General features: G+C 41.5%; 1 protein-coding gene across 1 annotated transcript in view; it reads right to left on the reverse strand.

The window, feature by feature from the left end:
• Positions 1-17,908: 17,908 nt before the first annotated feature.
• Positions 17,909-25,152, reverse strand: part of LOC132866365 (interferon-induced protein 44-like) — an 86,229-nt gene continuing 78,985 nt past the window's right edge. The window contains exon 15 of the mRNA XM_060899107.1: positions 17,909-18,031. Coding sequence (XP_060755090.1) covers positions 17,924-18,031 — 108 coding nt within the window. The 3' untranslated portion in view covers positions 17,909-17,923. The remainder of the gene's footprint in view (positions 18,032-25,152) is intronic.

A 25,152-nucleotide genomic window follows, 5' to 3' on the forward strand; every position in this document is an offset into this window, starting at 1 on the left:
AGACCCCTGGATGACACAGACCCAGAATCTCCAGCATGACGGTCTGAACATGGACCACCTGTCACTTTGAATTTTTTTTATTGTGAATTAATTCTTGAATTTGACAATAAGTGTCCTTTATCGATGTTTCAAGATGTGTGTGCATTACATACAATATCATAAATTTCAAATATATGCATGGATCTAAAGTTATATCGTGTTGAATTCCATTGTGCATTTTTAAAGTTACTTAGTATAGAATAAATTGGTTACAATCTAGAACTAGGTTTAATAATCTCAGAATTGGTGGCTTGTATTCTTCTAATAGGACATGTTAGATCGTTTCAACTATTTTCAAGATATTTTCACTTGCTAAGATATCATTTTTTGCAGTGTAAGGCATATGGATGCGGCGCCCATCTCTGTTTCGATAGCCCTCGGCCTCTCACCTATACAGCTAGGGTTACAGTGGGTGGCTAGTCCTCTGGTAACCACGATAACCTCATCTCATCTCATCTCATCTCATCATCTCTAGCCGCTTTATCCTTCTACAGGGTCGCAGGCAAGCTGGAGCCTATCCCAGCTGACTATGGGCGAAAGGCGGGGTACACCCTGGACAAGTCGCCAGGTCATCACAGGGCTGACACATAGACACGGACAACCATTCACACTCACATTCACACCTACGGTCAATTTAGAGTCACCAGTTAACCTAACCTGCATGTCTTTGGACTGTGGGGGAAACTGGAGCACCCGGAGGAAACCCACGCAGACACGGGGAGAACATGCAAACTCCACACAGAAAGGCCCTCGCCGGCCCCGGGGCTCGAACCCGGACCTTCTTGCTGTGAGGCGACAGCGCTAACCACTACACCACCGTGCCGCCACCACGATAACCAATAAGTTGAAATTATTATTATTATTATTATTGACATGTTTGTCATAGGCGGCACAGTGCACTGCAAAAACAGAAAACTGAATTGGAGGAGAAAGTTACTTAATACTAGTGAAATTATCTTGCTGCACGGACAGATAATTTTACTTGACAAGACATCTTGGAATAAGATTGAGTAATAATCTCAGAGTTGGGGTCTTGTATTCTTCTAATAGGAAATGCTAGATCATTTCAATGATATTCAAGATATTCTAACTTGCTAAGATATCATTTTTTGCGGTGTGGTGTAGTGGTTATCACTGTCGCCTCACAGCAAGAAGGTCCGGGTTCGAGCCCCGTGGCCGGCGAGGGCCTTTCTGTGTGGAGTTTGCATGTTCTCCCCGTGTCCGCGTGGGTTTCCTCTGGGTGCTCCGGTTTCCCCCACAGTCCAAAGACATGCAGGTTAGGTTAACTGGTGACTCTAAATTGGCTGTAGGTGTGAATGTGAGTGTGAATGGTTGTCTGTGTCTATGTGTCAGCCCTGTGATGACCTGGTGACTTGTCCAGGGTGTACCCCGCCTTTCGCCCGTAGTCAGCTGGGATAGGCTCCAGCTCACCTGTGACCCTGTACAGGATAAGCGGTTACAGATAATGGATGGATGGATGTTTGTCATAATGCACCTTTTCCCTTCTCTCCATCTTCAAGGTATATTTTACAATGCAAATGGTTGTGAACTTTATTGACACACTATCTGCGCTTGCACTTTCCCACTGTTTACTGAAACTGATTACATTTCATTCTGTTTATTTGCTTTGAAGCAAGATCTTGGTGGACATGGACTATTTTTTAAACGAGACCAAAAAAAGTCACCTGTGGATGTGATGTTCCACCTGAAAATGCAATTTGGGGTAAAAACCAAGACCTGTGGCAACCTTGGCTGGTGATGTGGCAACACTACCCCCTGCAACTTTTGCATAATGCTTTTAAAATGTGAATTATTTCATAGTATTTTCATACTCGGGATTGTTACAGATACTAACAGCTCTGTTTGACACTTTTTCCGAAGATGGAGGTTGAGTGGTTCAGGCTTTTAATTTTTTTTGGAAATGTCAATTGTAAATTGCCTTGGATCAAAGCATCCACCAAATGTGAATGTAAACTATATGACGTTGCAGTGAATTCGGGGTCAGTTATGGGGTCCTGAAGTCTACCGTCCTGTTCACTTGATTCCTAAACTGATATAATAAACTTCACAGCTAAAATACAGTAATGGAGCAGCAGTAAAGATGGCGTCAGGGCATGTTGATGTCAAACAGAGCACTAGAAACATAATTAACCCCTTAGAAAAGACAAATTTATCTACACCTATGTGTGATGGCGGAATCCCCTCCCCCACCTCCCCCACAATTAACCTTCCTGGTTAATTATCAGCGGGGTTAATTATCACCTGTTTATCAGTGTAAATATCAATCAGCTGAATAACCCCAGTGCACATGCTCAAAGAAAAGTGTGTGTGTAGTGGGGAAAGGAACGACTGAGCAGTAAGACATGAACACGCACAGATCCAAAACACGTCGTTTCTTCAACGCACACAAACCACAGAAGCCGCAGACATAAAGCACTCTTGACATCAATGGAGATGGATGAGTGTGTAACGACAATTAAACCACCAGAAAAGGACTCCTTATTGTCGATGAGGTCATTAGTGCATGTCAGTTCCAGTCAAACTGCCAACAGTTAATTAACACCAGATAACGAGGTGCTTCCTTTCACACCTTCTCTTTCAGCCGTGAAAAGGACGCCAAGGGAGCTAATATAATTATTAAAAATAACATTTAACACTTAAAAGGAAAACTGATTCATTTGTCGTTTAAAGTCAGACAAAACCCAAAAATAAACTCCTTTATACTGACAGATAATATTTATACAAGACTCAAGTTCGAGTATTCATTTGTTCATATTTGTACCTATATACTGTGTACGAGGTTTATTTTAAAAGAAAAACAAACAGTTTCCCTGGGCATTGCCATCTTACTCTCTCTGAGGTCAAATATCACGCTTTGAGGACAAATTACGAGAGAGAATCCGAGATTGTGACATCATTTACACACTACATGACTTACCGAGACTGAGATCTAGTGGATACATCACTTCTACATTGTCGCAAACGAACCTGAAGATGCCAAGTGTCAAGCATTTGGATATAAAAACGACCCAGAATGCAAGCAAAGGGAATTTTTTTTTGTCATCCCCAATACGAAAAACAATATCACTTTGAAGGAGCAAGTCATGAAACTTGCTTTTCACTTTCACCGTTTATTTCTTCCTTCCTGGGCTCATATTCTGGTTTAAAGATGTACAGTTGAATATTGCTTTGTGTTCAGGAACCTTTTCCATGTTTGCACAGCAAACCTACAAAAAAAAAATTACAGACAATTTCTGAGTCGATGGCTCTGTGTAACGAAGGCAAGTAGTGTACTAGCGTGCTAGCAATGTCAGAAGTGGATATCCAGTTTCAGCGCAAATGGCCACGCCCATATAAGCCTATTTTTTAAATATCAATATTGCAACTTTTAGAATGGATAAATTGTTGTTATAAAGTTTTATTTTTAATTTAAATGTGTGTGTGTGGGGGGGGGGCACTCACCATGGGCACTCACTGTGATCGGCAAACGGTGTTTATTTTTTGGGTGTTTTTTTTCTGCTTTAAGGAGATTCTAAAATAATATGAAGTGAGAATAATATAAATATAAATATTTAACAGTTATTCCACAAAATCGAGTCATACATAAGCTGACAGTTGATGAAGAGCATAGCACCGAGTGTACGATGTGTATGACGAGACTGAGTGGAATAAATGTTTTATTCTATCCACATTCACTGGATTTTGAGAAACAGAGCATTTTTATTTTTAGCAAATTCGATCAATAAAAAACTTTATACAAAATAATTTCCACTTAGAATGTAAACAAACTGGTGAAATGACAGGAGCAATTTGTGAAAAAATACGATAATAATAATAATTCTTGAAAAATAAAAAAAAGATACGTTCTTACCATCAAATACTTTTATTCCATATTTTGTTGCTTTTTTTTGGTTTTGTTTCCGAGTAGAGTTTTTATTTCGTTCTCGGTTGGTTCAGCAACACGCGCTGCCATTTTGTTTTTCTCTACTCACGGTATATGAGCTGATATCCTAGTAGTAGAGTAGCCAATCAGAGCGCGCGACTGCTCATATGCAGTGCATGTGGATAGAATACATACACACACACACACACACACACACCATATATATATATATATATATATATATATATATATATATATATAAAGTAGAGTAGAGTAAAAAGTCTCTGTCAGCCAACAACCAAGGTTGCTTTAGGTGTAACAAAAAATGCGATTTATGTAATAACTTTTTCGCAGAGTCAAATTTTTTTTGTCAGCTCTGTAACTGGAAGGAAATACAAAATTCATCAACATCTTTCTTGTACTTCCCGCAATACAATATATATTTAGTAACTTGCTGTAAATGTAATCTCCAATATGTTGGCTCTTGTACTACAGAGTTTAAAGTACGTTTTCGTAACCATAAATCTAGTATGAAAAACAACAAAAAAACATGCGAATTAGCCAAACATTTTAATCAGTCTCCCCATAATTTAAATGATTTTGAATTCATTTGTATAGAAACAATAGTTAACGCTGCTCAAGATAGTTTAGACAATGTGCTTCTAAATAGGGAAGTGTACTGGATGTCGCAATTGTTTACTTTAGCCCCTTATGAGTTAAACAAGTGAAAAGAATATAAATCTAAAAATTGCATTCTTTTAAATAATATTTAATTATTAAATTTTGTGATTAATAGTTTATTTTTGTCTTTGTCTTTTATTTTGACGTGTATAGAATTCACAATTTTGTATATATAAGACCAAGCCCACAGCACTATGTAGTTTTTTATGACACTGAAGAAGGCTGAAGGCCGAAACGTTTGTCGAGAATAAATTTTTAATAATGTTCAAAAGTTGCATGTCAGAGTGAAATGTTTCTATTCTACATTTTATATATATATCTCATCTCATCTCATTATCTCTAGCCGCTTTATCCTTCTACAGGGTCACAGGCAAGCTGGAGCCTATCCCAGCTGACTATGGGCGAAAGGCGGGGTACACCCTGGACAAGTCGCCAGATCATCACAGGGCTGACACATAGACACAGACAACCATTCACACTCACATTCACACCTACGGTCAATTTAGAGTCACCAGTTAACCTAACCTGCATGTCTTTGGACTGTGGGGGAAACCGGAGCACCCGGAGGAAACCCATGCGGACACGGGGAGAACATGCAAACTCCGCACAGAAAGGCCCTCGCCGGCCCCGGGGCTCGAACCCAGGACCTTCTTGCTGTGAGGCGACAGCGCTAACCACTACACCACCGTGCCGCCCTTATATATATATATATATATATATATATATATATATTAGAAATTGATTAAAAGAAATTCAGTTCATGGAAACATCATTTCAAATAACATATCGTTGATCAGTGTTCCTTCATGTAGTGATACTATTTGAAAATCACACTATAAAAATTCTACACCAACAAAACCTTTATACTTTTAGTAATTATAATAATTATACTATTACTGTAAATTATTCATCTTATACAATTTGCGTTTATTTCATCCTACTTTGCTTGTGTAAAGTTTGAAATGTATTTACGGTAGCATACAGTTTATCATGCTTTCGTCTAAACCGGGGAACAGGGGTGCTGCGCCCTCTTACTCTCGGCGTGCGCCCCCTTACCGAAATGCCGATTGAACCCCAAGTTACACTTAGGCCATGCCCTTATATGCTACTGCACAACATGCAATCTTTCTCAAAACGATCTTTTCTCCGTGAAAACATCCCAGCAACACCACATGACAATGTGCCTGATCATCAAATAAGTTATAATTACTCCAAAAATATTCCAATCATAGTAGATACACCGCCAGACGGTGCAAAAAGGATCCGAATTGGCGTTTTCCAGACCGAAGCACCATGTTGTTTAGTTGTTTACTTGTCACAGCTGCTCTCGCAAGATTTGACATAGGTTACATACAAGGTCAGCTGACTTGTAGAGCGAGATTTCTCGAGACTGAATGACCTTTCACCCACCGGTGCAGGAGCTTTTGACAGAAGAAGTTCACGAGTTGTTTTTATTGACACTTGGGCATTTAAAGACGTCATCCTGCGGCACGAAATGGAAGAAAGCCAAAGACTGTCCAGGACAGAAGTAGATGACTTCTTTTTTCTGTTACAAAGCGGATAAAGATGTTTCCGATGGTGAGATCACGACAATTGAGGGACCGGTCCGTGCCACCGGTTCCAGGGCCTCATTGAAGGACACGCCAACCGAGCGCTGTGACAGCGGCGTCGCGGAATCTGTGACGAACGAAGACCAGATGTCTTGCTCTGATGAAAGCACCATGTTCAGTGGAAAAGCAAAATGAGAAAAAGGCCGAGTTCCAGGAAAAGTTCAAGTATGTTTTTTTTTTTTAGCACGCTTACATTTTTTGCATGGTTTCAAACTTTGTGATTTGGGTTGGATTCCAACTTTACAATGTTTACTTTCATCTCATCTCATCTCATCTCATTATCTCTAGCCGCTTTATCCTTCTACAGGGTCGCAGGCAAGCTGGAGCCTATCCCAGCTGACTACGGGCGAAAGGCGGGGTACACCCTGGACAAGTCGCCAGGTCATCACAGGGCTGACACATAGACACAGACAACCATTCACACTCACATTCACACCTACGCTCAATTTAGAGTCACCAGTTAACCTAACCTGCATGTCTTTGGACTGTGGGGGAAACCGGAGCACCCGGAGGAAACCCACGCGGACACGGGGAGAACATGCAAACTCCACACAGAAAGGCCCTCGCCGGCCCCGGGGCTCGAACCCAGGACCTTCTTGCTGTGAGGCGACAGCGCTAACCACTACACCACCGTGCCGCCCCCCAATGTTTACTTTTTTAAAGAAAATAATTTCGCTCTGGAATTTTTTTTTTTTTTCATTTTGAACAACTAACTCTACCTTATTCTAGTACAACCCCGATTCCAAAAAAAGTTGGGACAAAGTACAAATTGTAAATAAAAACGGAATGCAATAATTTACAAATCTCAAAAGTTGATATTGTATTCACAATAGAACATAGACAACATATCAAATGTCGAAAGTGAGACATTTTGAAATTTCATGCCAAATATTGGGTCATTTGAAATTTCATGACAGCAACACATCTCAAAAAAGTTGGGACAGGGGCAATAAGAGGCTGGAAAAGTTAAAGGTACAAAAAAGGAACAGCTGGAGGACCAAATTGCAACTCATTAGGTCAATTGGCAATAGGTCATTAACATGACTGGGTATAAAAAGAGCATCTTGGAGTGGCAGCGGCTCTCAGAAGTAAAGATGGGAAGAGGATCACCAATCCCCCTAATTCTGCACCGACAAATAGTGGAGCAATATCAGAAAGGAGTTCGACAGTGTAAAATTGCAAAGAGGTTGAACATATCATCATCTACAGTGCATAATACCATCAAAAGATTCAGAGAATCTGGAAGAATCTCTGTGCGTAAGGGTCAAGGCCAGAAAACCATACTGGGTGCCCGTGATCTTCGGGCCCTTAGACGGCACTGCATCACATACAGGCATGCTTCTGTATTGGAAATCACAAAATGGGCTCAGGAATATTTCCAGAGAACATTATCTGTGAACACAATTCACTATGCCATCCGCCGTTGCCAGCTAAAACTCTATAGTTCAAAGAAGAAGCCGTATCTAAACATGATCCAGAAGTGCAGACGTCTTCTCTGAGCCAAGGCTCATTTAAAATGGACTGTGGCAAAGTGGAAAACTGTTCTGTGGTCAGACGAATCAAAATTTGAAGTTCTTTATGGAAATCAGGGACTCCGTGTCATTCGGACTAAAGAGGAGAAGGACGACCCGAGTTGTTATCAGCGCTCAGTTCAGAAGCTTGCATCTCTGATGGTATGGGGTTGCATTAGTGCGTGTGGCATGGGCAGCTTACACATCTGGAAAGACACCATCAATGCTGAAAGGTATATCCAGGTTCTAGAGCAACATATGCTCCCATCCAGACGACGTCTCTTTCAGGGAAGACCTTGCATTTTCCAACATCACAATGCCAAACCACATACTGCATCAATTACAGCATTGTGGCTGCGTAGAAGAAGGGTCCGGGTACTGAACTGGCCAGCCTGCAGTCCAGATCTTTCACCCATAGAAAACATTTGGCGCATCATAAAACGGAAGATATGACAAAAAAGACCTAAGACAGTTGAGCAACTAGAATCCTACATTAGACAAGAATGGGTTAACATTCCTATCCCTAAACTTGAGCAACTTGTCTCCTCAGTCCCCAGACGTTTACAGACTGTTGTAAAGAGAAAAGGGGATGTCTCACAGTGGGAAACATGGCCTTGTCCCAACTTTTTTGAGATGTGTTGTTGTCATGAAATTTAAAATCACCTAATTTTTCTCTTTAAATGATACATTTTCTCAGTTTAAACATTTGATATGTCATCTATGTTCTATTCTGAATAAAATATGGAATTTTGAAACTTCCACATCATTGCATTCCGTTTTTATTTACAATTTGTACTTTGTCCCAACTTTTTTGGAATCAGGGTTGTATATGAAAACAACAGATTTCTCTGGTGAATGTTTAATACTATGTAAGTTTGATTCATTTGAATTTGAATTATAAATTTGAATTTGAATCATGAGGAATTAGTATTATGTGCAATTTGAATTATGAGGTATTAGAATTTGAATTACGTGTTGTTTGTGACAAAGTTTTATTTTCTTTTTCAATGTTGACAAACAATTTGTTACAATTTCCCTCTTAGATAGCCTCAGAATGTCCCATTGTAGCCTCAATTTTTCAAAGGCTTAGCAAGCACCTTATATACCGTGTGTATATATATATATATATATATATATATATATATATATATATATATATATATATATATAAAATCTATGAGTGTTGTTAAACTTATTTAAGTCAATAAACACAGCTTGTGATTGCATACAATGACTATGAGAGGGCTTTTTTATTTTCCCATTCATATATTACCTGGTGGTGGACTAAAGCACGGACTATCAGCGGAAAAATATATCCACGCTAAAATAAAGAAAACTGAGATAACGCTTAACCAGACTGGTTGCTTGTCTCAATCTGGCCCCTCTTGGCCATTGAATGTGTTGTTAATTCCTTTGGAAAGCCCACCAAACACCTTCAATTGTCTCTTGGCCATTTTTCCGCCTGCCCCCTGCCCCTCCCTGGCCGTACCCCCTCCTGTCCACCGGGCCCAAAGCAATTTAGCCCTATCTCTCCTGGCTAACAATCCCCAACAGAGATAACTAATTAGCTACATTTCTGCCATTTCCATCTTAATGGTTTGTTTGCGGCCATTGTTTGGGTGACACAATGGGAAGCAAATGCAAATGGAGGAGACCCAGGAGCACTCGGTTTGAGAGCGGGACCATACACTGGCTTACACCTCCCAGGAGAGAGAGAGAGAGAGAGAGAGAGAGGGAGAGAGAGAGAGAGAGAGAGAATGCATGTGTGTTCATTTAAGACAAGACAGCAACATTCTAAACACCGAGGGCTTAATAGCACTCCTTGAGGTACACCGCTCTGCAGGGTGGAGTTGCTCCTACACACTTGAGCCACTTCTAAAGACCTTCATTAACTGGAACAATCGTGTCAGAGATCTTAAATTTGGAGAGCTCTATTATTTAAAAAGTGCTGTGGCCAGTAAGTGCAAACCATATAAACAAACAACAGAAAAAAAACCCAACAAAAAAAACAGAAAAGCCTTTCAATCAGGACAGCATTAACTCAAAACTCAAAAAAGTGTAGGTTGCTGGGTTTCACATGACGTCACAGCTGCCTCATTCGTTATTCAGAACTTTAGCTGGTGGTCTACCAAGGCTCAGTTGACAAAGTGTTTGAATGGAGAAGGTGCATTGCTCGCATGAAAAATGCCTAACGCTTGCGTTGTTTTAGGTTTTTCGACTTGATCAGACCATGAAACTGATAAAAGTTTCTTCAGGGTTCTCTGTGAACTAATAAACAAGGGTGAACAAACAGGATTTCACAAAAAGATTTCGAGAAAGGTGGCTTTTGAACCTCTCGCTGAAATCGAAGGGAGCCGAGTCGAAGCATGCTCGAGTTTGCAGTGACCACTTGGTGAAAGGTTTGTATTTCCCTCTCAGCTCTGTCCTTTGTGTTTTCCAAGTACTTTTCTTGCTATGTGTCATTATTTTACAGTAGTTTTTTTAGTCCCGAAGTGCTAAAGTCCCCAGCTGTTTCTTTGTTTACTCCTCACAAAGTCCATATGCATGAAGGTCGCGACAAAATTCTTCCCCAGCCGTACAGTTACAATACGGTGTGATCATTTCTCTGTCTTGTTTAACTAAGATCCAGGTCTTTAAAGGGGTTTCTGATGATCTTTGTGAATGATTTACCTGAGAGATAAGAGCCAACACAAGTGAGAATCAAGCCAACTGTTTGTTTACACTTCAACTTGCAGCGCTTCGTTGTAAAGACACGAACGAAAAGCTTAAAAAAACATACTGAGATGGGCAAAAGCAATACAGGATTCATTGGGCAGCGACTTGGTACCGAGGTCCTTTACCCAGCCACATACAACAAAGTTGTAAGCCTCCATACTCTTCCATGCTTTCATCTGTTTTGCGGTGTAGAAGGACATCTGCAACACCTTCATGTTTACACTCTCACTCTCTATCAGTGGCAAACTAGAGGTTAGAGAAGTAAACACAAAAGTGGTCATGTGCAAATCAGTGATCAGAAGTTTGTTTTTGACTTGCGTTATTGTCCCCTTGCTGCTCGTGATTCTGTGGTAAATCGGCTCATCGCGGCCTGATTTCTCCAAATCCGAATGAGTATCTGCATCTCGCCACAACTGGATGAGGGTAAGAACTTCTTCTGTAGTCCAGTTACCACTGCGATTGGTTTGGGAATCGCTTGACTCCATCGTTTAAAGGAGGAGAAGTTTGACAACGAAAAGCACTCAAAGAACTGACCATTGAATTATTTTCACTGAAGTGGTCTTGTCCAGATGATAAATGACCCGGATGAATGCTACAGCGCATATGTAAGCCCCTCCTACTTGCCACTGATTGCATTTAGATGATAAACAGGAACAAGTTGCACCACCTCGTAAAGAGGAGCAAGTTGCCCCCACTGGTGTCAGATTGTTCTGGAACAAATCATGTTTGGATGGACAGTTGCACCAGGGCAGCTTGTTCTGGGAAGAATTTGTTCCGGTGCACATGCACATGTAAAAGCAGCTTAAGGGGCCAGTCCCACAACACTGATAACTATAACTCCGACTCTGACTCTCCCTTTGCCTGAATTTAATTCCAGTCTGCAGCAGAAACACCACAACTATAATCCCGACTATAATATCGCTTGGTCCTGACACTCAGGGAAATAAATGCATGCAACTTAGGAATAGTCATGGAAGTTTTTTCCAAGTCATAACACATTCTGGGTCGTACTGTACAGCTTGGACTCCAAAACAACCCATATACACACTCTGGTGGTTGATAAAATAGATAGGTCATGGATTATGGAAATATAATAAAAAATTATACAAAATACAGAGTGGTTATGGATGTTAATACAGATGCATCATGGATGCTAATAATTTATGGATTGGTCACGGACATTTCAGTACAGTCATGCTTGAAAGTTTGTGAACCCTTTAGAATTTTCTATATTTCTACATAAATATGACCTAAAACATCATCAGATTTTCACACAAGTCCTAAAAGTAGATAAAGAGAACCCAGTTAAACAAATGAGACAAAAATATTATACTTGGTCATTTATTTACTGAAGAAAATGATCCAATATTACATATCTACAAGTGGCAAAAGTATGTGAACCTTAGCTTTCAGTATCTGGTGTGACCCCCTTGTGCAGCAATAACTGCAACTAAACATTTCTGGTAACTGTTGATCAGTTCTGAGGAATTTTAGCCCATTCCTCCATACAGAACAGCTTCACCTCTGGGATGTTGGTGGGTTTCCTCACATGAACTGCTCGCTTCAGGTCCTTCCACACCATTTCGATTGGATTAAGGTCAGGAGTTTGACTTGGCCATTCCAAAACATTAACTTTATTCTTCTTTAACCATTCTTTGGTAGAATGACTTGTGTGCTTAGGGTCATTGTCTTGCTGCATGACCCACCTTCTCATGAGATTCAGTTCATGGACAGATATCCTGCCATTTTCCTTTAGAATTCACTGGTATAATTCAGAATTCATTGTACCATCAATGAGATGCCAAGCTGTCCTGGCCCAGATGCAGCAAAACAGGACCAAACCATGATGCTACCACCACCATGTTTCACAGATGGGATCAGGTTCTTATGCTGGAATGCAGTGTTTTCCTTTCTCCAAACATAATGCTTCTCATTTAAACCAAAAAGTTCTATTTTGGTCTCATCTGTCCACAAAACATTTTTCCAATCGCCTTCTGGCTTGTCTGCATGATCTTTAGCAAGCTGCAGACAAGCAGTAATGTTCTTTTTGGAGAGCAGTGGCTTTCTCCTTGCAACCCTGCCATGCACATCATTGTTGTTCAGTGTTCTCCTAATGGTGGACTCATGAACATTAACATTAGCCAATGTGAGAGAGGCCTTCAGTTGCTTAGAAGTTACCCTGGGGTCCTTTGTGACCTCACTGACTATTACACGCCTTGCTCTTGGAGTGATCTTTGTTGGTCAACCACTCCTGGGGAGGGTAACAATGGTCTTGAATTTCCTCCATTTGTACACAATCTGTCTGACTGTGGATTGGTGGAGTCCAAACTCTTTAGAGATGGTTTTGTAACCTTTTCCAGCCTGATGAGCATCAACAACGCTTTTCTGAGGTCCTCAGAAATCTCCTTTGTTCGTGCCATGATACAATTCCACAAACGTGTTGTGAAGATCAGACTTTGATAGATCCCTGTTCTTTAAATAAAACAGGGTGCCCACTCACACCTGATTGTCATCCCATTGATTGAAAACACCTGACTCTAATTTCACCTTCAAATTACCTGCTAATCCTAGAGGTTCACATACTTTTGCCACTCACAGATATGGTTATATATATATATATATATATATATATATATATATATATATATATATATATATATATATATATGAAGAGTTTGGTTCCAAAACGTGATAAATGCCAAATTTGAAAAATTTAACCTCCCGCCTCCAAACAATCAGCAATTATCATATCTTACTCGTACCATATTCAGTTTTCGCCAAAACCCAATATCTGCCATTGATTTGCACACTGCATTACAGCCTTTCATTCCAAAACACAACAAGCGCCATCACCGATTTTTCTCAAAACCGGACAGATCCATTTGGCCAATCAGAGGCTGCTACTGGTGGGAAGTCTTCTAAGATGGCTGCGCCCATGAAGTAGGAAATCACTTCGGCACTCCTCGCATTTATTGGACAATTTCACGCTGAATTATGAATAATTTTGATAAAATAATCTATAAAATAAAATAATCTATCATGAAAGAACATGGTTCGATGAACTTTAAATAGAAAGCGATATGTAGCATTTTGGGGAAAATGCCGTGGCGTGGATATGTAGTGACGACAAAAAAAAATTACTTGGTTCAGTTAAAAGTTGTTAATTAGTTTTGGATTTCATTTTTGAAGTTTATTATCATTAAGGAGTTAGTCAATAAATTTTAAAACAGGATACAGTGGTTTTCCTTTCATCACTTCCCGTAATCAGAAAAAGTGATTTTTCTCGAAACAGTGGAATTGGATATATAGCGTTTCGGAACCAAACTCTTCAAATATATATATATATATATATAAATACTCAAAAAAATCGACCGACTGTCAAATCACAAGTCCATTTCCTTTGACAGAATGAGCACATGGAATGATGTTGAGGGTCCAAGAAGAACTGCACAGTTTGATTCATTCTTAATTCATAGTTTATTAATCTATTTGGGAAAGTTGCACACAAAAAAAAAAAGCCTATGATATATATATATATATATATATATATATATATATATATATATATAAACACTAATATGGCCAATAACAGGATCATTGTACTTGTATGATCAGTTTGCCATAAATTATGTGTTTGGAGTATATATATAGAAGGTGTGTGTGTGTTTGGAACACTGACTCTTTCTGAAACGATGCAGAAATGGGGAATGCAGGGAATGCTGACTACGCTACTAATCCTTAATCCCTGGTGAGTGCAGGAGCTCAGACAGGTACTTTTTCCCTCACTGCCTCCGTGTAAGCGTGTGTGCGTGTGTAGCAAAGAAAGAGCGTGGGCTCGGGTAGTCAGTATGCTGAGGTGTGTGATGTAGTGGGACGATGAGGGAGAGAGAGAGAGAGAGAGAGAGAGAGAAATACATTCAAAATAGTTTAGCTTTAATTAATACCACTTTTTGAGGTGCACCACTCTACAGGGTGGAGTTTCACCGTACTTGATTCTGCAACCTTTTGCAGTTTGGCAACGAATCCAAACTGAAGGCTACATCTATCCTGACCAACTGTGTGTCGCTTTCCTGTCATGTAACTCTACCCTTGAAAGTAGGAGGAGTTTTGATCAAGGCCTAAAGGTTAAAGAAACAGCTTTGGGACCAAAAGGTTGCTGGTTCGATTCCCTGGACCAGCAAGACTGGCTTAAGTGCCCTAACCTCCAACCGCTCCGGCTGTACCTTGTGTCTGATTAGCCAATGAAAAACTGATGATGCAATTATCAGTTCGGGCACTGAACCCGACCAACTGAACTGAACTGAGCTGATCGAGGCTGTCAGTTGACTAGTGATGTGCAGAGTAGTATAATACTTAACGAAATTCAAAAACGAAACCAGACACACATCATTCTCAGTTAAAAATGAGTTATGAAAGGGAGAGTCTGACAAAACTGAACCAACATTACTGAAGGTTAGAGGTGTGACGATTAATCGATCCCCGAACTATTGATCTATTTCAATCCGTGATTCAAAAATCGATTAAAATTTAATGAATCATGATTCACTGATGATTCACTAACAATAACTAATTTCATCCTGATAACCCTCGATGCATAACAAATTGCGACAAACGGCAAAACTTTGATATTAAAAATTCGATTCGGTATCCGGAGCTGTACGTGGGCGCAGCCATGTTTGTGGTTGCTATAGCAATCTTGCAAGATCATGTGTTGCTTTGTGAACAACACGGCGGATGACTCAGAATTCCTGAAGCTACTGGATTTCAAAAGCCCATTTTGGCGGCATTTCTTACAATCTCAGCGCCTTCTGTACTCTCTGGCCAACGAATGTTGTGTCTTAAGAGGTGAGATTCACTTTAACACAAGTGACTGTATTTTTGTGTTTTAAAAGATTGAGACAAAAGTCATAAAGTTTTCATTGCTTTTTTGTTTCTTGTTTTTTTGCGGTTTGAAAATTAAAATATGCCAAAAATGACTGAACTGTGATACATTCGTAGTTACATTCAAAGTCAATGTAGTAACTGGAGTCTGAATAAAGACTCCAAAGGCAACACGACTTGTTTGTTTTTTATTGCTCTACATTTCTAGGCTCATAGTTAACAGAATATTGATGATGATTTGCATGAGTTATAAAATGGAGGACAAAAAATGTGAATCGTGATTCAAATTGAATCGGAAGGTCAAAATCGTGATTTGAATCGAATCGTGAAAAAACTGAATCATCACACCTCTATTGAAGGTTCTTGTGCTGGTTACAAAGTGACTCCACCAGAGGTGATCAGGGTATTCACACTCTTTTTAGCACCATCCGTATAGTTCTATCACCCAGCTCAGCTCATGTGGTACCTGGGCAAGAAGGGGACCCAAACGGAGCATAGGTGCTGAGATACAGCTTGCTTTTCAGTGCGAATAATGAAGAAAGTAAACCACATTGCCAAGCCGACCTGCTCCGGTGGATAAGCATTATTAATATTCAATATTCATGTCTTAATGAGGTGAATCCGGATTGTGAATCAAGTCATCGAAAATCTCCAGCTGTATTTCACAGGGTGGCACGGTGGTGTAGTGGTTAGCACTGTTGCCTCACAGCAAGAAGGTTCTGGGTTTGAGCCCAGCAGCTGACGGCGGCCTTTCTGTGTGGAGTTTGCATGTTCTCCCCATGTCTGCGTGGGTTTCCTCCAGGTGCTCCGGTTTCCCCTACAGTCCAAAAACATGCAGGTTAGGTTAATTGGTGGCTCTAAATTGACCGTAGGTGTGAGTGTGAATGGTTGTTTGTCTTTATTACCCCTTTTCCACCAAATCAGTTCCAGGGCTGGTTCAGGGCCGGTGCTGGTTCACAACTCGTTCAACTTGCGAGCCAGCTGAGAACCAGTTTGCTTTTCCATAGCTCGCGGTGCTAAGGGGAGCCACGTCATTACGTCGCTGTATACGTCATTTACGTCGCTGTATACGTCAGTTACATTGCTACGTTTGCATAAACCTTGGTGCGAATATCGAAGCAAAAACAACACGGAAGCAGCAGCAACAACAACAACAATAATAATGGATTACTTCGCTTTGTACAGCTGCTGCTTCTCGTCGCTTAAAAATGGTGATCTTTCGCGGTCTTGTTATTGTTGTTGGTCTTAACAACTCCGCCCCCCCCCCCCCCCGCCCCCCGCTGACATAAGCAGTTCTTTCCTCTGGCCCAGCAGAGATTTGGTGCTAGCCTGGAACCGGTTTTTCTGGCCCCAGAGCCAGTTCTTTGTCAGTGGAAACAGAAAACCCGGTTCCAAACTAAGCACTGGCCCCGAACCAGCCCTGGAACTGCTTTGGTGGAAAAGGGGCATATGTATCAGCCCTGTGATGACCTGGCGACTTGTCCAGGGTGTACCCCGCCTTTCGCCCGTAGTCAGCTGGGATAGGCTCCAGCTTGCCTGCGACCCTGTAGAACAGGATAAAGTGGCTAGAGATAATGGATGGATGGAATATTCATATCTTAATGAGGTGAATCTAGATTGTGAATCAAGTCATCAAAAATCTCCAGCTGTATTTCATAGGGCAGCATGGTGGTGAAGTGGTTAGCACTGTTGTCTCACAGCAAGAAGGTTCTGGGTTTGACACCAGTGGCCAAAGGGGGCCTTTCTGTGTGGAGTTTGCATGTTCTCCCCGTGTCTGCTCCTGTTTCCCCCCACAGTCCAAAGACATGCAGTTAGGTTAACATGGCGAGGCCTTGGGCTGAAGTGCCCTTGAGCAAGGCACCTAACCCCCAACTACCCCCTGGGTGCTGTAGCTACCCACTGCTCTGGGTATGTGTGTGTGCCCATTGCTCACTTGTGTGCGTTCACTGCTTCAGATGGGTTAAATGCAGAGGGCAAATTTCATTGTGCTTGAATGTGCCTGTGACAAATAAAGGCTTCTTCTTCTTCATAGAATAATCTTCCCTCACTTTCAGTAAACACTTTATCTGGATCTGGAGCTTGTCCCAGGAACACTGGGTGTGAGATGGAAACTCATCCTGGATAAGTTCCCGATATTAAAAGGCGCCATGCACGTTCATGATCACGCACTCATTCATACTGAGGGGCAATTAATCATAGTCAATGGCATGATTATGGATACCGAATAATCCAGAAGAAACCCACACAGAGAGTAATTTGAGGGCAGGATCCAACCAGGAACCCTGGAGCTGTAAGGCAGCAAACCTACCTGCTTCACCACTCTCGAAAACTTTTCCGTGATTTATTTAATCACTGCAAATATGACCCTCATTATAATATGGTCCTTTTGATTTCTGCAGTGTATCATTAATCAAATTAAATGTGTTTTCTTTGCGGTGTTAACTGTACTCAAGGGCAAAACTCAAAAAGCATGGTTAAGAGTGTGTGTGTGTTCTCTCATCTTACTGATTCCATGACCCTAACCAGCGCTGTCTCCTTTCTTCTTGTCCAATCATCTGGCATTCATCTGGTTACTCTCCCAAATCCATGCCACTCCATGTCCATCACGTGCCATGTGCTCTTTTCTCTTCCACGCTGCACTTGAGGAATGGTCCGGGAGAATGCAGGGCGCCGAGGATCTGCTTTCTGTTGGAAGCATCGTTCCTGCGTCTCTGAGGGTCAAAACAGAAGGGTACTAATGAGCAAGCTTGACCACTGACTGTTGGAGGTCTGGGATGCTTGACTTTTTTTTTTTGACATGGCCTTTGGTCTCTCTGTGAAGAACTTGGCATTGGATTATGAAGGCCACCCAAGAGGAGAAAGAGAGAGAAGACTAAACCAATTAGCAGTGTACCACCATGAGCTAGGAAGTGAAGGACAGAGAGACTGAGAGTCCTAATGAGTAGCTCAAGGTCAACTTAAATGGACACAAACATTCAGGTAGACAATAAAACACATAAACAGAAAGTTTAATGTGTGTTCAATGCTTTTTTTTTGAATGAATGCATTATAATTACGTTCAGTGACTCAATTTTAGGTCACGATGAGCAAATTAACTGCTTCCTGCCGCCCTCTGTTGGTCAGATTTGATAATACACAAACACACAACAGCCAAGAGGTCAAGTATAATATGCGTTTAATGCACAGGATGAAAAAATAATGAGGGTAGAGAGCTTCCAGGGTCCGATTTCTGTTTAGGCACACTTCAAAAAAAAAATGTTGAAGTAGAAAGGAAGTAGAGAAAGAAATATGTTTCAGATACTGAGGTGACACCCACATTTCAAAAAGCTAACGAAATGTCAGCTTCGTTCACCGGTTAGCCTTATAGTCATAGCTCTTGTATAAAAGTGTATAAAGAAGCTAAATAAGTGAAAATCTTTCCATTCAGACATTTTTCTTAGTTGATCAACGACATTTAAAGGTGCTGAATGCAAAGTCATCTCATCTCATTATCTCTAGCCGCTTTATCCTGTTCTACAGGGTCGCAGGCAAGCTGGAGCCTATCCCAGGTGACTACGGGCGAAAGGCGGGGTACACCCTGGACAAGTCGCCAGGTCATCACAGGGCTGACACAGAGACACAGACAACCATTCACACTCACATTCACACCTATGGTCAATTTAGAGTCACCAGTTAACCTAACCTGCATGTCTTTGGACTGTGGGGGAAACCGGAGCACCCGGAGGAAACCCACGCAGACATGGGGAGAACATGCAAACTCCACACAGAAAGGCCCTCGCCGGCCACGGGGCTCGAACCCGGACCTTCTTGCTGTGAGGCGACAGCGCTAACCACTACACCACCGTGCGGCCCGCAAAGTCATCTGAAATTTTCAATTTTTTTTGTTGTGCATGGCATTTTACTATGTCTTGGAAGAACAATACCATGCGACTGAACGGGATGTGATCATTTTGATGTCCTGAGGGTTTCTTCTATCCGTTTTGGGACTCTTGAGATAAACAGTACGCCCCTACGGAAACAGGAAACAGCCAAATGCGAGGGAGGAGCTTTAACTAATTAGCATAACTATGGAACTGCGTCACACCAAGATAGCGACGCACGGAAAACATCGTGACTCTGCATTGACCTCGGAGAGTTTTGAGTCGCAGGGATGTAATCTGTCGTTGATGTTCGCAAATAGATCCGTGAAACAAAAGACGAATGTACAGTATCTTTTCTCTGTTCCTGCTTTTGTGTTCTCGTTTCTTTCTCTGTAAGATGAAAACATTTGGTGTATAACTCCATCATCAACTCGCTCCCGTGGAGTCGAGCCCATGCATTCTAAGGCTAAGGTAGCTAAGCGCTAGCTAGAATTATTTAGTTATCTGTCCAGAAAAATGTCATCTAACCTTGCTCTATCTTGCAGTTGCACTCACAAGGCAGGCTTTCCTTTTCTTTTCCATGGGAGGGAGAGACGAGTCTGCCATGTTCGCCCACGCCAACTTGTTTTGGTTAAAAGTAGGTCAAACACACCCCACGGTAGTCATGTGACGTGATATTGTTGCTCACTTGCTTCGTCAATCTCCGGAATCATAAAATGTAGGACACTTTTTATCTCAGCAAAACATTTACACACAGGATACACAGTGTGTGTGTGCAGCAGCAAAACATCTCAAAACTCCAACAGCAATACAAATAGAACATTTTGCCCAGAATTCAACTTTGCACTCAGAACCTTTAAGGTAAGAGGAACGTTGTGTAAAAGAACACTATGGTGTCCTCTAAAATCAATTTTACCATCATAGACTGGATTATCTTAACTGTACAAGCCATTTAATATGATATAAGAGTTAAAGGATTGTGCGCTGCCGAAGCGCGCAGAAGGTGTTAGTACGCCTGTCATTATAGTGCGGACTTTCCATAGCATAGAAAATCGCTACGTTTCAATTTGTGTAACTGAACTTGTTTCATATCACTGGTCATATAAACCTATGTAAACAGGAAAAACGCGGAAGAGTTTGGTCGCATCTAACTACAGCCCCAAAAAATACCATTGGCCATGCTGAGCCTAGCTACATTGCTAACAGGAGTGACAGCGCGTCTGACTGCGTCTGACTGACTGGGAGGTCGCGCAAAGCTCGGACAGGTACGGAGCATCTCGTCTCAATTCAGATAAGAGCATATTTCATTATGGAAGTACGGTGGACTGTTCCTTTAAATTGTAAGATAAATCAATGACCTGTAACCTCAACCTATGAGAATTTTTGCTCAGAGTTATGCATTCTTATGAATTTCTGAGCAATTTATGAATGCTGAGTCTTTTTTTTTTTTTTGGTAATTTTGTCATACATACACTACCGTTCAAAAGTTTGGGGTCACCCAGACAATTTTGTGTTTTCCATGAAAAGTCACACTTTTATTTACCACCATAAGTTGTAAAATTAATAGAAAATATAGTCAAGACATTTTTCTGGCCATTTTGAGCATTTAATCGACCCCACAAATGTGATGCTCCAGAAACTCAATCTGCTCAAAGGAAGGTCAGTTTTATAACTTCTCTAAAGAGCTAAACTGTTTTCAGCTGTGCTAACATGATTGTACAAGGGTTTTCTAATCATCCATTAGCCTTCTGAGGCAATGAGCAAACACATTGTACCATTAGAACACTGGAGTGATAGTTGCTGGAAATGGGCCTCTATACACCTATGGAGATATTGCATCAAAAACCAGACATTTGCAGCTAGAATAGTCATTTACCACATTAGCAATGTATAGAGTGTATTTCTGATTAGTTTAAAGTGATCTTCATTGAAAAGAATAGTGCTTTTCTTTCAAAAATAAGGAAAATTCAAAGTGACACCAAACTTTTGAACGGTAGTGTACTTTAACCTCCCATCCTACACTAAACGTCCAGCCGACTCACTCAAATCTCATCATCAAAGTGCGTCCAGTTGAGTGGCTCAACACTGTTTACTCAACCAATCGAATTAAAGCGATCAGCTTTTTCCAGTTATTGAAGACCCAAATGCAATAGTGTCCAGCAGACTTGTTCCACTTTCCCTTCATTGATCTCTCCATCCCCTTTTCCTTTCTTCCTCTGCATGGTCTTCCCTTTTCTCTCTCATTTTTCTCTGACAGAGATGGAGACCCACAGTTTTTTTCCTCAATTCTGGATCAAGACAAGTTTGGATTGGGTGATGATGCAAAATGTCTAGAAATTTGGATAATTTCATACAAATAAAGGTGAAAGAAATGTTACTAGTCATTAGTCACTCTTAGGTTCATATACAAGCATCTTTCTCTACCCCATTTTCCTCCAGTTCTTCTTTGGTAAGCACTTTATCCTGGTCAGGGTCACAGAGCTTCTTCTTCTTCTTCTTCCCATAACTGGCAGGGCCATACCATTCATGTGTTTAGGGCATTTTAAACTTTGCAGAGCCCATCCCTCTCCAAGCTTGATCAGTGGACAATTTAGAGTAGCCAGTTAACCTAACTGCATGTCTTTGGACTGTGGGGGAAACCGGAGCACCCAGTGGAAACCCACACCAACACGGGGAGAACATGCAAACTCCACACAGAAAGACCCCCATCGGCCACTGGGCTCAAACCCAGAACCTTCTTGCAGTGAGGCGACAGTGCTAACTACTACACCACTGTGCCACTGGGGTACAGAGCTAATTCCAGGAATTGTGCATGTGATGTGGATGTACACCTTGGCTGGAGTTCCAGTCCATCATGGTACACTTATTCACACCTAGAGGAAATTTAGCATATTCAATCAATCTACTGATACCTAACAGTTTTTGAGATGCTGGAGAAGTAACCCATGTGGAGTAGACAGCAATCTGAGCTTTAGGATCAAACTAGGAATGCTGGAGCTGTGAGGCATCAATGCTAACTGCTGCACCACCAACACAAAATCATTAGAGCAGATAATAATCAGAGGTGCTAACTGTGTACACAAGTTAACAGATGCCCAAAATTGATTAGCATGGTTTTGACTGACAGAGGGGAAATGAATGGTATACTTCCCAACCAATGAGCAGGATGATTCCAGATGGCCAAGGATGACTATGGAGTCATCCAAATTCCATAGGTGCTAAAGAAGGCAACTGGACTTGCTTGAAATCCTTGACCCTAGCACCTTATTGTACAATATTAACAATATTCAAGGATTTCAAGCAAGTCCAATTGCCTTCTTTAGCACCTACGGATTACGATGACCTGGATGACTGAGAACCTTCACAGACAGTCATCTGGATTCAAACTCCCAGTAATATGGAAAAGTCCTAAAATCATTGTGCCACCTCAGCTCACTTTCAAATTAATACAAAATCACTAATGTGGCCATGTTACTGTATATTCAGTGCTTGTTCTGATTGGATGGAGAATTCCTGTCCTTTTAACCTGGTCAGTGCTGGAAGCAACAAGATCCAGACTTCTCTAGACTGAGCCACAGTTCCCAGCTCTCCATCCTCAGACATTTCCAATCCAGGGGAACCAGGAGGTTCCTTGTGAGGTACTCAAACCACCTCAACTGGCTCCTCTCAATTTGGAGAATCAGCAGCTCTGTCAAACTCCTTACTATATCACAGAGAGTTAGCACGTTATTGTACAATGCTAACAGGCTGCACATTAAGATCTGAAGGCCACATTGTTATCCAGACTCCAAACACTGACATTCCCATGCATGGGGACAAACCTGTGTGTGACTTTGATGGACCTGCAAAATCAATAAAACTTACATTACAGGTATTTAGCAGACGTTCCTATCCAGATCAACGTACAACAGACCCAGAGCAGCCAATTGTTGAGCAGTTGGGGGTTAGGTGCCTTGCTCAAGGGCACTTCAGCCATTCCTGCTGGTCCAGGGACTCAAACCAGCAAACTTTTGATCCCAAAGCTGTTTCTCTAAGCATTGGGCCATGGCTTCCCCAATGCAGTTGACAACTAGCAGGATAATTTGAAACAAATACTGGAAGTGTGAGAGCTAAAACATACATGAATCATCTTGAGACACTGGGGGATGCTTACCTGACAAGATCGGTGTTGAGACGAGGCGTAACCAAGTATTTGGAAAGAAGTAGGGAAGCCATGGCCTAGTGGTTAGCGAAGCACCTTTGGGACCAAAGGGTCACCAGTTCAAGTCCCTGGACCAACAGGAATGCCAGAAGTGCCCTTAAGCAAGGCACCTAACCCCCAGACTGCTCTGGATATGTTTTACATTGCTCTGAATAAGAGCATCTGCTAAATGCCTGTCATGTACATGACACATGCTGTTGTTTTTAGTCTGGAAGCACATCATGAAGGTATATCCACTGAGCCGAGGCCTCCATGATGGGGTAAACGGGTTTGATGTCTTGCTCAAGACCACAGAACCAGTTCTCAAGGAGGAAAGACATCAGCATTTATAAAAGACTTTTAAGCAAACAAATGTCTGGAGACTGTATGTACTACACAAATACAGGAATAGCACACTTAATACACTGCAACCCCTGGGGGGGGACATCCAAATAGTTCATTATACAAAAAAAATTATACCATAATACGGAAATGGACCCACTTGTCACACCAAACACGCACGTTATATATGTGAAATTCTCAGTGCGTATGGCAAGGGCCTTTCTGTGTGGAGTTTGCATGTTCTCCCTGTGTCTGCGTGGGTTTCCTCCGGGTGCTCCGGTTTCCCCCACAATCCAAAGACATGCAGTTAGGTTGACGTGGGGCGGCCTTGGGCTGAGGTGCCCTTGAGCAAGGTACCGAACCCCTGACTGCTCCCCGGGTGCTGTAGTGTGGCTGCCCACTGCTCTGGGTGTGTGTGCGTGTGTTCACTGCTTCAGATGGGTTAAATGCAGAGGATGAATTTCACTGTGCTTGAAGTGTGCATGTGACGAATAAAAGGTTTCTTTTTCTTTTTTTTATTCTCATCACAACTTTGTCTTTCTGAGTCACTTTCAGAGTTCACTGACTGAGTTAAAGGATCATGAACAGAGGCGATGATTTCTTCGTCTGTTATGGAAATGACGGAGGTTACCGGTGTATTGTTTGTTGTCAATGTCCACCCATTGACTTGCTCTGTTTTCTAAATCTTCACCATTCAGCACATTTATGTGTTGCAAATCACCAATGATGTCACGTATGTCTTGTTGCGGGGCTGGGCGGGGTGGGGCAGGGGGTATAAAAATGCCACCAGCTTTAACTAGTTGTTAGGTTTATCAGTAGTCATTTCATCCTTTTATTGATCCTTTGATCACCGTTCTTGATAATTGTTAGTGTTCGATACCTAAGCAAGGTTCATAAAGCCTTTGTTTTATAGCGTTAACGCATATTGTTAATTTAACTGTGGACTTGATTACTTATTGTTTGTCTCTGGGGGGGAAGACGAGCGCATGGCTCAGTGACTTTTTTGAAGACTCTGACTCATCGTTGCTAAAGGCAGGGACATGAACTTAGTTCATTATATGCGAAAGTTCTTAGTAAAGGAGCTTTCTATAGACCTCTTGCAGTCACGTGACCGGAATGTAAACAGCCGCCATCTTGTCGGTAAAAAACACAGCTGAATATTGCTGCACTCGTGTACAAAAAGGATCAATTTCAACTGACGGACTACACGGCTCATTTTTCTAATGAACAGATAACTAGATATATGTCTGAAATAAACGACCTACAGATTAGTGACCCTTATCGATTACCGGACGGAGTTTTCACGACCGTGTCAGTGGATATTGAACTGCCAGAGGTGGAATACCCAGATGTGTATAATTACCTCATTACCTTTCCATCGCTGTTCAGTGGTGAAGCACTGCGTGCTTATAAATCTCTGGACAGTTATCTTTACAGAAATTCAGGATTT

Source organism: Neoarius graeffei, chromosome 18 (assembly GCF_027579695.1).
Source record: "Neoarius graeffei isolate fNeoGra1 chromosome 18, fNeoGra1.pri, whole genome shotgun sequence".
NCBI classification, from domain to species: Eukaryota; Metazoa; Chordata; class Actinopteri; order Siluriformes; family Ariidae; genus Neoarius; species Neoarius graeffei.